The 14282-nt window shown below is 43.6% G+C and overlaps 2 protein-coding genes across 4 annotated transcripts; one reads left to right on the top strand and one right to left on the bottom strand.

Moving 5' to 3' along the window:
- Positions 1-719: 719 nt before the first annotated feature.
- On the bottom strand, positions 720-5291 carry rpp40 (ribonuclease P/MRP 40 subunit). Of its 2 annotated transcripts, XR_910403.3 has the most exons (9): positions 5036-5283; positions 4496-4640; positions 4343-4411; positions 4148-4243; positions 3014-3136; positions 2723-2888; positions 2518-2652; positions 1906-2450; positions 1086-1560 (listed from the first exon to the last, which is right to left on the bottom strand). XR_910403.3 is itself a non-coding variant. In XM_004078885.4 (8 exons), the coding sequence occupies exons 1-8, from the start codon at positions 5147-5149 to the stop codon at positions 2258-2260; spliced, it is 1041 nt and encodes a 346-aa protein (XP_004078933.1). In that variant the 5' UTR covers positions 5150-5291; the 3' UTR covers positions 720-2257. The 2 variants fall into 2 exon arrangements, 1 of the variants encoding a protein (XP_004078933.1); XM_004078885.4 differs by having other exon boundaries at positions 720-2450; positions 5036-5291.
- On the top strand, positions 5244-13559 carry riok1 (RIO kinase 1 (yeast)). 2 transcript variants are annotated; one of them, XM_004078884.4, is made up of 17 exons: positions 5244-5507; positions 6535-6721; positions 6890-6980; positions 9911-9980; positions 10062-10104; positions 10511-10603; positions 10744-10856; positions 10942-11022; positions 11213-11299; positions 11375-11512; positions 11585-11688; positions 11781-11887; positions 11964-12029; positions 12100-12216; positions 12285-12338; positions 12408-12518; positions 12584-13559. In XM_004078884.4, the coding sequence occupies exons 1-17, from the start codon at positions 5455-5457 to the stop codon at positions 12692-12694; spliced, it is 1626 nt and encodes a 541-aa protein (XP_004078932.1). In that variant the 5' UTR covers positions 5244-5454; the 3' UTR covers positions 12695-13559. The 2 variants fall into 2 exon arrangements, with proteins under 2 accessions (XP_004078932.1, XP_078790953.1); XM_078934827.1 differs by having other exon boundaries at positions 5316-5399.
- The last annotated feature ends 723 nt before the right edge of the window (positions 13560-14282 follow it).

Genomic DNA, 14282 nt, shown 5'->3' with positions numbered 1-14282 from the left:
GAAAACAATATGGTCCTTGCAGTCTGACTGCTGCTGCGGGCCATAATTAAAGTTTCTAACAAAGCAATTAACCCTTGTGCTATCCTAGGCACTTTAACATTGGGAGTTGGGTCATCTAGACCCACTAGACAGTGAGCTGAACCTTTTTTCTTCAATGATTTGTGAACCTCACTGGTGTCCATGGATTACATGAAATCCTCTTCACCTTTATCCACCTTTGTCATGGTAGGGAGAACACGTCAATGTAAGGGTGGGGTCATCTAAGATAGCACAAGGGTTAAAGGGGGTTTTTGTGTTCGTGCTTTACTAACTGCAGTTCCAGCAGTTTTCGCAGGTCCCAGTTGAAGTAAGTAAGAATTAGACGTTAGACTGCTGGTGTGTTGATTGACCCCAGCGGTGCAATCCCTCATATCCTATACCATTTTCCTCCAAAAAAAAATCCTATAAACACACCCCTCAACCTTGTGAACAGCCTTCCCAGAAGAGTTGAAGCTGTAAAAGCTGCAAAAGGTGGGCCAACATCATATTGAACTCTATGGGTTAGGGATGGGATGGTACTTTAGTTCATATGTGAGGCAAGGCAGGTGAGTGAATGCTTTTGGTATTATAGTGTAATTAGTTCTATTACCCCGTTACTTAAATTTTAACGCCATTAGTAACACAGTTATACCTAAACGCCGTTACTCCCAACACCGGGAGTGAATAGAAACAAAAAGCAACAAGTTGCTGGAGGTTTATCAACAGTTCTGTGAGGTGCAGATGATAAGTCACAAAGTCAGCATGTTAACACGTGAACACATACACAATACAACTGCAGCTCACACATGTACATTCTTAAGCATGCAAACAAAGTATTTGTGCAAAGGTGAGCTAGCACCTGTGCTCAGGTGAGTGTTGGTGTTCTACTGTGGTGCATGATGGGATATAAAAGATGAGGAGTGCCTGGTCACCCACACACCAAGACCCCTGCCAAAAACACCATCTTCATTGGTTTGGGTCTTTAAACATGTCAGTAAAAAGAGATTGACTCGCATTTGCATCCAACTCCTTGTGGTCATTAAGGAAAAAACAAAACGTTGCAATTCTTATTATGCTTTAAAAAGGAAAAATGCCTTAGATTAAAAGTTGCTAACCAAGTTTTTTTTTTTTTATAAATACAATTTATGGTCTGAATAGATTACCTCTCTGATGGCATCACAGAGTATGACGTCATAAAATAAATACATTACTCCTCTTTGTGATGTAATCAAATGAATGATGTCATCAAGCCAAAATCCAAGAAAAAAAAGAGGTTCAACAACACAGAAAACATTTCAACACGTCTGAGAAGAAGAGACGTGAAAGACTAAGCAAACCAACTCAAAAGGTCCATCGATCTCAGTGTTTGAACCACTTTAAAGAAATTAAGCATTAAGTCAAAACCTGTTTCAAATGCAGCGGCCCGCTCTTTCAAACCCAAATCATCAGCAAAGCCAGCTTCTGTCTGCAGCCAACCTGAACGGCACCTGAACCTGAGTCCACAAAGAACTCACCTGACGCTCCCAAACCCTTCGCACATCCCTGTCGGAGAAACAAAATTCAACATGGTAACTGGGAAATGGAATTCAGTGAAGACGATGATGACATTTATTCAAAGAAAATGGCGTCTCGGCGGCACCACCCCATGGCAGGAAATGGCACTGCATCCAAAAGTGCAGTCAGAAAATGACTCAGTTCCAGGGTTCAAAATAAATGAAACTAGTTACCATTGCTGAAAAAAAATTATATACCATTTGCCCACCCATTTTACATGTATAAAACGAAAAAGCTACCTGGAGAGCAGAGTGGATTTGACCCTACACGCCCTCAGACAAATAAGGCAGACACATAACGTTTTAAAGTCGAGAAAACCACCTGATTGCTTACCAAGGCATGCCAGGCGCAGATCTTCCACACATCATTCTCTCAGCCTCTGTGGTTCTGCTGCAGCTCAACTATCCACAAAAGGTGTGTTGACCCGGGTTAGATCCCCTTGCTCTCACTGAAAAGCACTAGTTCTAACAGGGGTTCTGCTTCTGTTCCCAATGTATTGCTGATAAGTAAGTCATGGGTTGAACCAGAACTGCTAGTCCGGAACAAACTAAAGAATTTCAAGACTAAATTAATTGCACACTGGTTCTGATCTGGTGAAGTTCTAACAGGTTGAATAAGCCACAGGTCAGGCCTCCAGCACTGTCTGAGCTCAGTCAATTCTCTTGGTTCTGATGGGTTAGTGGCATCACGGTGGGCAGGCATCGTGTGCGCCGGCAGCCAAGTGAAGGTGGTAGGTGTGGTCGTGGGACATCAGCAGGCTGTAAAAGTTCTCTCCTCCTCGAAGAAATCCATGCTCTCTCCCTCCCCAGGACACGGGGCTGTCCGCGAAACCGTGAACTGTCAGCACCGCCCAGGACTGGACCTGCTCCAGGTGACTCCTGCGAGACAGGCGAGTCACACACCAAGCCCACTCCCACATGCTTTGAATGTGTACCATCAGCTGACCTGAGCTGACCAATGAGGCGCTGGATGTCTTGCGGTAGCAGCATGCCGCTCACACACGCGCTCAGAGCGCAGTTGGTCTGAGTTTTCGGTTCCGGACAGATCAGTGAGGACAGGAAGCTGTTGGACGAGTTCTCACTGAAACCCAGAAATGCACGCATCATGCAACCACGTTGTGTGATGAGCTAACGACGAAAGAACGCCATACCCGCTGACGCCGGACTCCACCGCACCCAACCACTGCAGGAAGCTGTGAGGGTCACATGACTCGGGGACAGGAAAGGACACGTTGGTCAGGCTGCGGAATTTGACCTCAGGTTGGTGCTCTGACCAATCACAGCAAGACAAAAGGGGATGCAAAGAAGCCCCACCCCCTGCAAGACAGAGAAAGACACAGCTTGGTCTCATATGTCTATATGAAGCCCATTGAGACGACTGTTGTTGTGAATTTGGGCTATACAAATTAAATTGAACTGAACTGGAATATGGAGTCACTCACCTGGATGATGTGACAACAGGAAGTCCGTTTGTAGCGGAAGGCGTGACTTCAGACCCTCAAGAAGTCTGAGGTAATTCCGCCTTCCAGGAGCCATGCAGCTGTCCGTTAGGTTCACAGTTACCACTGAAGTTCATACAGGTGCACAGAAAAAGGATCTGCTCACTCATTTCTGTCAGATCCTCATTTTGTTGCTGGTTTCTTCTGTTCTTACATAACATGCGTCTCTATGTACCATAATTTCCAGATTATAAACCGCTACCTTTATCACACGCTTTCAACCCTGCGGCTTATTCAATGATGCGGCTAATTTATGCATTTTTTTCCTTCTTTTTTTAAGGCATTTTTTTCGAACAGCCACTAGGGGGCGCTCGAGCAGAGAGGGTTAGAGTGAGACAGGGGGAATACGGTAAATGTGTCGAGGAAGACACAAGTTTTATGTAAATTCCTGCTTTGTGAATGAATAGCACGAACAGACCCTCATCATTGAAAATGCAAGAATAAATGCATATGACGCAGCTTTCAAGTTAAAAGCAGTGTGAAAAAAATCTACCATCACCAACGGGTTTGGAAAAGCCGGTCTGCTGCGTGACGGAGAGGACAGGGCAAGCTTTTTTAACTTGTCCTGTCTAACAGCTATAAATTAATCATGGAGGCGAAATTAATAATTGTGGTTTGTGCCCGATCGGAATTATATGACACCAAGTCTTTCATATGTCGGAATAGAGCTGGGAAAGAAAAAGCCTGGATAGCTACGTGAGATTTGCACCGCTTAGGGATTTCACACCAAGCCTCTTCCAACTGTAGGTGGCGAAGTAAATAGAACAAGAAAAATAAGAAGAGGCCCCTCCCAGCTTCTCTCGTGTGAATGCCATGCGCTAAACGTGCATTCAAGAATGTGCATCATAAGACCAGTGTGCCAGTAGTTTCAGACTCCAATCAGTCACAGCAGATGATTGGTTTTATGGAATCTAGTTCTGCAACGGGTTTCTTCCTCGTTTTCCACCAATTTCTCCTTCTCCACTGTCCGCTTTTGTTTGCTCAGTACAGGGATTACACAGCAAACCCCTCAGTGCTTTGACACCACCTTCGTTGTGAACTAACGCTTTAGAAATTGTTAAGTTGTGCATAACAAACCAAATCTGCTGCAACGCCTGTGGTTAAACCTTGATGGTTTCCCCTCGAAGCCCAGCAGCTCAAAAGAGTCTTTGTCCAGGGACAGGGTCAAGATACCTGAGGACAGACAGACAAGATCATGTGATCCAAGAACAGATGAAAAGGGTCATTTGACCATGGAGATCCACACAACAAACAGGAAGTGATGCTTTTTACCGTTGGGCATTAGGGAGACACAGTTATCCTCGTCGATGCGAGTCTGGTGGGATAAACCATACACGCTGCCTGCAGCACATAGGAACAGGTGAGTCATGTGACCAGATGAGAGCAGGTCTCAGCTAGGTTTAGTGAAGACGGGCGTTTTGTTACCGTTGTAGATGGCACTCCGCAGGAAGTTCTCATTCAGCAGCTTGTAGATGGGCAGCTTCTTAATCAGGTAAAAACTGTTGAATGACTTCAATGTTTCATCCAGATGGGAGGGGGCGGAGCTACAATCAGGCAGTAGCAGAGACACCTGCACAGGCATAGGAAGCAGTAGATCGTGGCTGTTTCAGTGACAGGTCACAATTTTTAACTAAATTTTCCTGAATTTCGCAAAGACCTGCCAAAATAAAAGACGGAACGGCCAATCAGCAGTCTCTATGATTCAATATTAAACATAGAAGAATATACTTTGATGCTGCCTTCAAGAACTTAACATCACTCCATGCTGCTTTTAAAAGCACTACTTAAGATCATCAGTCTTTGCTGCCTTCAGGGACAGGAGTAGTATCATGTCCCTCGGTGCTGCCTTCAGAAACACGGGAATATATCTCTCAATGTTGCCTTCAAAAACAGTTTGTCAAGAGGATGCATCATTCTGCTTCCTTAAACTAATTCACATGCGGACTTGAATATTTTAATTTTCACCTTGTAGTTAAAATGCATTTGCTCCACCTGTGCGCTGACCCTGTTTTTCTCGTTCTGGAAGCTGGACCGCTCACAGACCAGCAGGTTCCGAGGACATCGGCTCAGGTCCTGCATCCTGATGCAGTTCCTGCACGATCTCAGACACGGGGCCTCGGGAAATGTTCTCACTTTAAAGCATGCAGGAGGCAAGGCAAGAAACCCGGAAGCGAACTGAAACACATGGAGGTTTGGTCAGAACGCAGCACTGCGCAGCCGCAATGGGTTGGCCCCTCTTGTTCGCCGTAGTCACGTGATCAGAGCCGGAAGTTGAAGGAGCAGCACGCTGTTGACTTCTATACCACCCGAACAAGGCGGCCCGGTGAAGGTGGGCTTCTTATCAACCAAATACAGCGGGATTACTTTGCGTGGGCTGTGGGTTCATGGAGGAGGTCACGTGCGTTCCTGGACAGTTTGATGACGCTGAGGTAGACAGGTAAAGGTTTGGTTTGGTTTGGTTTGGTTTGGTTTGGTTTGGTTTGGTTCTCTTTGTCGCTCTGTCTGTGTCGTCAGGAAAAAATCTAGTCCCCATGTCAGAAAAAAGGTCGTATGGGTCCAAGCCCAAACGCTAGTTCTGAGTGGTCCAGTAGTCGATTATCCATGTACTAACATTTCTGATGAATCATTTTGACTGGCTTGTTTAGTTTAGTCAGCACCTGGAAAGGCCAAAACCAGCTCCTCAGTGAGTGTCTAATCCGGGTCAGAACCTAAATCATCCTGCCAAAAAGAAAGAACCGACCCCATGAGCAGAACAGTGTCTTCTGTCAGGTTCACCTGTTACGGCCTGGTTCTGTGATCCCATAAGAAATGACTGCCAAAGCTTTCAGAAGATCCAAAATCCTCAGTGTTTCATGAACAATTGTCTCCTCCTGTGGTTTGGGTCTTGCAAAGACTTTGATTTTTATGGTGCAGGAGGACAGATGATGCCTTCTCTGTTACCATGGTAACCAAATGGGGCAAGTACCTTCTCTCCAGAGGGTCTTCTCCAGGTTTCTGGGCTGTATCTCCTCACAGTTATGCCTATTTGAGTTCAGATGTTATTTTTTGGACTTTTCTAACCATCAAAGCCTCATACCCACTGACAAAACAACATCCATTTGTGGCAGTTTAAGATTTTTAATGCCGTGTAAGCATTAGAAAATGTTGTCACAAGTAGGGAGCCATGTTTGGGACCAACGATAGAGGAACTGAAGAGATTTTAATGTGTTTTTTGACCATAATTGGTATTATTTTGCCTTCAATCCTAATCACAAGATTAGAGCGACGTGCACAAATTTTACCTACACAAATACATGTTTTTGTCCACAAAAGTGATCTGCTCGAGTGTTACTCATGTAGCCTTGTGGCTACATATTTTCAGGTGCAAACACCACCTGAACATATCTTCCCTGTAATTGGCTGAGGGTCTGGACTCTTCCTCCCTGTTGGTTCTTTCTCAGTCTGTCTTTTTCTGTTTCCTGCAGAGACCAATCAGAGCCTTCGTTGCTACCAAGCCTCATCAATGATGTCGCTGCGCAGAGGGTCGACAGTGATGAGGAGGAGGACGAAGTGGATGATGATTATGATGATGAGGATGATGAAGAGGATTGGGCGTACCATTCTGCTGCCAATCTGACCAGCAGATTAAACCGGAGCGGCCTCAACTGCCAGGTTCTGATCCAGATACATTAAAATTTAGTTGCCATGTTAAATGTCAGTTAGGGTATATTGGTTCCTTTTCAGTTAAAGAAGTCACATCACGGTCACGGTTCAGAATTATTTATCAGTGATAATGAGTCTGATCCCACTGCCCTTTTGTTTCTCTGTCACTGTTCTCAGGCAAACAGACAGAACCCGTCGAATAAGATGATCTCGTCCTCGACCCCGTCTGACAAAGCTTTGAGGAAATACGAACACAAAATCAACCTGGGTACACACACGTGCACACTCACATGCATAGACCACAGCTGTGGAGGGTTCTGGTTAGGCCTGCACAATATACCGCAAATTTATCGTTATCGCAATATCCAGCTCTGCAATAGGCATATCGCAAAAGACTGCGAATATCGCAATAAATCGTAAACCCAAAATGTGTTAAAACAATCTTCTAGCAGCTTGAAGCATTTAACGAATCAAATAAATCCCTTTATGCTTTGACCAATCAGATGGACGCCTTCCCATTGTTTACCAATCAGATGGAGGCCTATTATGTTAGATGTTTGTCACCTATGTCAATGAGGGTCATTTGGAGTGTAATTTTAAACTGTTTCTAATCAAATGGGAATGGTGTTTTTGGCATTTTTCTATTTTTTTATATACCGCAAATTATATCGTTATCGCAATATTAATCTCTAATATCGCATATCGCAAGTTTTCCTCATATCGTGCAGCCCTAGTTCTGGTTTTCCTGTCCGACATGGTGTGACCTTAAAAAGTGTCTGCCCCTCTGTGAGGTCAAACAATCTCCAGTAAGAAGATGGCTGATAGTTCTGAATAATCTCCTATGGATGTGTGAAAAAGTATTAGCCCCGCCCTGATTTCCTCTACATGAGAGAAGATGGAGTTTATTTTTAGAGGCAAACACAATTTCATACAAGAAAGTTAACCTACCACTGTTTTTGTTGATGTTTTTGTTTACATTAGCATTTTTATTGAAACACATAAATAGGTTAAAAAACAAGGCAATGATAGATATTATTCTACTATCTTCTTTTCCAGAAAGTCTTAATTCCAGAAAACATTTTGTTCTGCAAAGATTTTTGTTTTGGTCGCATAGTCTGAAGGTCTTTGTTCTAAAAGACCTATGTTCTAAGATTGTCTTCTGGACTAATGGGTTTTCTGTTCTAGAGCTTTTTTGGTTCTTCTGTTCTTTGAGGTCTTCCATTCTTGATGGTCTACTGTTCTAGTCGTTTTGCTGTTTCAGGAGATCCTCGATTTTACTTTGTCTTCCGTTCCTAGAAGGTCTTTTGTTTTGGGAGACATTCTGTTCTTGGAAATTCTTTTTTTTTTATCTTCCATTTTATGAAGTCTGCTGTTCTATTATGGATTTTGTTTTCGAGTGGATTCTAGTTTGATTTTCTGCTCTTGATAATAACTGTTTTAGTCAGTCTTCTGCTCTGGAAGGTTTTGGTTCTAAGATATCTTTTGTTCTAGAATGTCTAGTGTTTTAGAGGGTGTTCTGCTCTACGACGTCTGTTGTTGTTCTGGAATGTCTTCTGTTCTTGAAGATCTAATATTCCAATTCTTTCCAGTTTTTGGTCTGTTCATATTTTTTCCGTATTCAAGGTCTACTTTGTAACCACTCAGAGGCTGCTCTTTTAAAAAGGTCTAATGCTCATGTCTGCAGACTAACAGCTGCTTTTGATACGGTCAAATATCAGGTTTTGACTGAGCATTTCTATTCTGTTTTTAGATTCACCCCGTAAATGGTTTCATCTCATATTTAACAGACAGAACTTTAGCACTACAAAGTGTCAGAACGGAGAGAATTGACTTGGGGTTTGCCTCAGGGGCTTCAGGTGCTCTTTTATTTATTTTCTACATGATGCCACTTGAGCAGCTTATTGGTTTGTTTTATTCAGGTCTCTAATCATATTTATGTAGATGACATTCTCTTTATTACACTTTTAATGAGACAGACATCAGTAAATTAACCGGTCTGTTAATTTTTTTTGTCTAGAAAATAAAAGGGTTTAGAAACAACTGTTAAAGACAGAGACTTTGATTTTTGCTTCTGACGACAAGATTCCTCATGTAACCCTTGTGCTATCCTAGGCACTTTAACATTGGGAGTTGGGTCATCTAGACCCACTAGACAGTGCTCTGAACCTTTTTTCTTCAATGATTTGTGATCTTCACTGGTGTCCATGGATTCCATGAAATCTTTCCACCTTTATCCTCCTTTGTCATGGTAGGGAGAACACGTCAATGTAAGGGTGGGGTCATCTGAGATAGCACAAGGGTTAAGATGATACCTCTTGGCCCCAGTCAAGTATTGAAAACCTAGAAGTGCTTTTTGGCAGTTCACCTTCTTTGGAAGGCTATTTAGGCCAGATAGTTCAAAAATAAAAAAGCCTGGTAACTTAAAAATAAAAAGTAATGAATCAGCCACACTTTTATTTTGGCAGGCATGGACTATTTTGAACATCAATAAGTGCTTTAAAGACCCACTCCAATAAAAACTTGTTTTTGGTGTTTTTAACATGTTCTTGTGGCGTTTTTCTAACAATAGAGGACATATGCAAAGAAATTTAGGCTCAAAATTGAGTTTCTTAATTTAAATTGTTGTGAATCAAGAGCAGATGGAAAAATGCTGTAGGTAAAAGTCTGTAGCCGTGACAGAGATGCTATTGTCTCCCTGCTTCTTTCCATATTGATGCTTTCACTTGTAGCCCACAAGATCCATGTACGTCTTTGTTTTTCCTTGTTTGAGCTGGCATCAGGCTCAAAACTATACGGCTGGATAGCTCACTTCCCTGTTTTTTATTGAAAAAGAACTTTGTGATTGGATGTTGGATAGGTGCAGTGACGTATGGATCAAAGGATGCTTGATTGGCCGTTTTGCATGTCAATCAAGTCACGTACTTCTTGGTAACGATTTTGATTCGCTGACGGATTTTTTAGAAATATATATTTATTTTTTTTGGTTATTTGCCTTTGCTGGCCTGCGATCTACCCTCTTGTCCTTGAAGATCGAACGGTCGATCGCGATCGTTGTCACCCCTGATCTAGATCCTCTAAACTGAGCATGCTCAGATCATAGTGTTTTGAAGGTAACGAACACATGTCAGCGTTTTCATGTGCTTTTGTAGATGATGATGGATTTATGGTGCTGTTTCTGAGTAATTTGTTCTCCTGCAGATAAACTGAACTATGCAGACTCTGTGATCAATAAAGTCACTGCCATGCAGAGGCAGAAAGAAGCCGACACGTAAGCTGAACCCACCTGAAGACGGTGTCGTTCCTGTTCTGTAAACGGTTCCTCTAACGCTCTGATGGCTGCTGTCCACAGGTACAGAGTAAAGGACAAATCGGACCGAGCTACGGTGGAGCAGGTGAGGCTGGCAGGGCGAAGCTTTTCATTTGAAAAGCCTTGCCAAACTGTTGATTTCACGTGTACAGCCTGTCTGACTGCACATATGCAGACTCGGCTGTTTTTACGCGAGACTCCAAACCTCATTCATGAAGATTTCTGTACCCTAAATAAACCAGGTGCAAATGTGTGTATGCCAAACTCAAAGCAAATGCTGGTGATTAAAAAAGAAAAAAATAACCGTGCATGAAACACCTTCAGGTGAAACACCTTCAGGTGTTTTCCCCTACTGAGTTGGAGAGCTTTAATGAAAAAATATAAAAAAAAGAAAACTACTCTTGACATGACCAAAATTTGTACACCGATGTTGACTTCACTTACCACTGATAAACTGATCACCACTCACGTGAAGGTTTCTATACCTGCAGGTTTTGGATCCACGAACTCGAATGATTCTCTTCAAGATGTTGAGTCGAGGAATCATCTCTGAAATCAACGGTTGCATAAGTACAGGAAAGGAGGTCAGGTCATTCATATTCTTCACACTGATAGGCAGACCTCAGCCAGGCTTATAGTCCTAGCTGGTTGTGTCTGTTAAGGCTCTGTCCCATAGAGTCCATACTAGGAGTTGAGCTCAGAGGAGGTTCTTTGTGTTTTTCAGGCCAACGTCTATCACGCCATCACGGCGTCAGGAGAAAGCAGAGCCATCAAGATCTACAAGACGTCCATCCTGCTCTTCAAGGATCGGGACAAATATGTCAGCGGCGAGTTCAGGTGGGCGTCACCTGGTCTTTAGTTCCTGTTGCATCTAAAACAAACATAGACATTCTCTTCCTGCTGTTCCTGTGGGGTTCTGCAGGTTCCGTCATGGGTACTGTAAAGGAAATCCCAGGAAGATGGTGAGAACGTGGGCAGAGAAAGAAATGAGGAACCTCATCAGGTTGGACCATTAAATCAACCAGAATCTGATTAATAGACCTTGTAATACCTACTGAGATAGAACCAGATGGGCTGTATTGAACTAGTAGAAGCTAGCATAAACTAGGAGGTGTGCTGGCAGGAACCCAGTTTTGTAGATATAATCTTTGTGACCAGAGGAGAACCTGGTTTACATGGTTTATGTGTTCTAGATTGCAGATGGCCGGAATTCCAAGTCCAGAACCACTGCTACTCAGAAGTCATGTTCTGCTGATGGGCTTCATTGGAAAGGACAACATGTAAGAGCCATTAGGCGGTGAGGTATCTGTGGCTTAAAAAGCAGTGTGCTGATGAGGTTCTGTTCTGACGACTAGGCCAGCTCCCCTACTAAAGAATGCGGCGCTGTCCGAGTCTAAGGCCCGGGAGCTGTACCTGCAGGTGGTCCAGAACGTGAGAAAGATGTTCCAGGATGCCCGGCTGGTCCACGCTGACCTCAGCGAGTTCAACATGCTGTAAGACGATAGTGGCAAGCAGAGCCCGGCCCGGTGCTGTGGTATGGTTCTGAGGTTCTGACCTGTGCCCAGGTACCATGATGGCGATGCTTACATCATTGATGTGTCGCAGTCGGTGGAGCACGACCACCCGCATGCCCTTGAGTTTCTCAGGAAAGACTGCAGCAACGTCAACGGTGAGACTTTGGTCCAACCTGGACGGATAAGAAACCCAACTGTTGGACTGGGAAGTTCTGCTCTGATCTGGGTCAGTCTTCCTGTTTTACAGAGTTCTTTGTGAAGCATGGAGTCGCTGCCATGACGGTTCGTGAGCTGTTTGACTTCATAACGGATCCGTCCATCACCCCCCAGAACATGGACCGGTACCTGGAGAAGGTGGGGTCTCCCCGCAGCGATGTATCATTAATAAAACGCATGTGAATGTGACACTCTGCTGTCTGTGGTTGAGCAGGCAATGGAGATGGCGACTGAACGGACCTCGGAGCAAAGATCGGACCAGAACCATGTGGATGAGGAGGTGATGGTGGAGCAGATGGTACCGATCTCAGCTTTCAGTCCTGAAGTCTGACCTGTGGCTCCCCCTGCAGGTGTTCAAGAGGGCCTACATCCCGCGCACACTGACAGAGGTGAGCCACTATGAGCGCGATGTGGAGATGATGAAGGCAGCGCTGGATGAGCCGTCTACTTGCCCGCAGAATGACCAGGTAAGGACTGCCAGAACTCTGACCTGCTGAGGGAGATGAAGGTGCTGATGAAGAGTCTGTGTGTTCAGGTTCTGTACCAGACGCTCACCGGGCTGAAGAAGGATCTGTCCGGGGTTCAGACGGTACCACTTTTTTCTTTCTCTTGACCCGTCGCTTCAGGCAGACTTTGATGCCCAGAAATGTTCCACCAGGTTCCTGCGCTGCTGGAGGACGAGCACCCTTCCTCAGAGGAAGAGGAGGAAGAAGAAGAGGAGGAGGAGAATGCAGAAGAGAAGGCTGAGAAAACCCCAGTGGACAAAAAGGTGGTCAGAGTGAAGAAATGAAGGGATGAAGAGGTGAGAAAATACTCACCTGTGTGTTCTTGCAGGAGAGGAAGAAGATGGTGAAGGAGGCCCAGAGAGAGAAGAGGAAGAACAAAGTGCCAAAGCATGTGAAGAAGAGGAAGGACAAGGTGGCCAAGATAAAAAAAGGCAAATGAGTTGAACCAAACCAGACGAGTGGCTGCACGTGCACGCCTGCAGGTCAGCTGACAGGAAGTGTTTGTGATGCTCTAAAGACTGAAATCAAACGTTCAGTGTTCCTGCGTGATGTTTCAGCTGGTTCTCCAGCTTGATCGGGTCAACACCCAGAGTCAAGATGTTCTCTGGATCAGAATAGGGGGATTAACACAAAACCCATCCCTAAAAGCTATGTGGTTGTTATTTAAAATGTGTAGACAGAGATGCCTGGCGAGGTTTTGAAAAATAAGCCGTTTTATTGAGAAAATGAGAAAACCTCACACGGTGTGTCCAAACAAACAGATAACCAAACCCAGCTGTGATCACGGTGTGCCTCAGTAACTGACAGTTCACATGCAGGATCTTTCTTTACACTATTACTTATTTACAGTATCTTTAGAAGTGGATTTACCTCCACATGCTTGGTTCCTCGAAAGGAGACGCTGTGGCGGTTCTGACTCTCTTGTCTGCCCTCGTGTGTGTCTAATAACTATAAAAGCTTTCTGTCTGGGAGTTTGAAAATGTCTTGGTTCAACATTAAAGAACTGGGGGAGGTGGTTTTTGACAAAAATGTGATAAATAAAAACGAGAGGCAGAGCCAGAGTCTGCATCGGGCCAAAAACGTTTTCAGACTTTTGGGTCTCGGGTGTCTTTTTTTCAGATCTTCAGGTATGTCACGTGTAAATGCTCTCTCCCAGGAAGTTAGAAACATTTAACTAAATGGAAGATTTATGGGTAATCTGGCCAGAAAGACCCACTCGGATGGAAATTGTATATTTTGTGTTTTTAACATGTTCATGTGGCATTTTTCTAATGGAGGACATATATAAAGAAAATTGCTCAAAATTGCATTTCTGAGTATTCCTTTATTCAAATTGTTGTGAATCAGGAGCAGATGGAAGAAATGCTGTATTTGTGACATACAAAATACGCTGGCCGCAAGCTCTAATAAATTACTGAATTTAGGTCTTAAGAGAACAACACTTTTTTTTTTAAATTTTAGCTACAAATGGCAACATCATAATTAAACGACCACCCGTAAAACCCCTTTACAATAGATCAAAAGATGATCCGAGTGGTGCTTTATGGAAATCATTGGTAAAACACAACATTAAATCTTCAGAAATTGATGGCAGCCCATTACAGTAATATCACAGAAACCTAGAATCTACAAGAGTAAGGACTTTAAATCTGGAGACATTCTAAATGCAGGAAAGAAAAACACAAATTTCAAATAGATATACAGCTTCAGAAAGACCCTGCAGTCTCTGTTGGATGGATCCCCCATCGTGTTTGGCTCATTATATGGAAGAGATGTTTGAACCACAAACACAACCAGATCAGGAAGAACAGCGGCTGCTGAAGGACCCAGTTTAACAGCATGAAAGTCTGCTTCCTCCTGGCAAACTTTCAGCGAAAGAGAGGGACATTTTTAGAATGCTAATATGATGCATTTAACCTAATTTACTCTTCACTTCTATACGGATTGTTTATATGTATCTATTTTTTACAAATAAATTATTCAAATAAAGTGTGGGGTGTAAACAGCCATACTTTTTTTTTTCTGCA

Source organism: Oryzias latipes, chromosome 17 (genome assembly GCF_053564925.1).
Source record: "Oryzias latipes strain Hd-rR chromosome 17, Olatipes_Hd-rR_3.1".
Classification (NCBI taxonomy): domain Eukaryota; kingdom Metazoa; phylum Chordata; class Actinopteri; order Beloniformes; family Adrianichthyidae; genus Oryzias; species Oryzias latipes.
The sequence above is the reverse complement of the archived record's forward strand: the minus strand, read 5'-3'. Positions and strand labels throughout refer to the sequence as shown.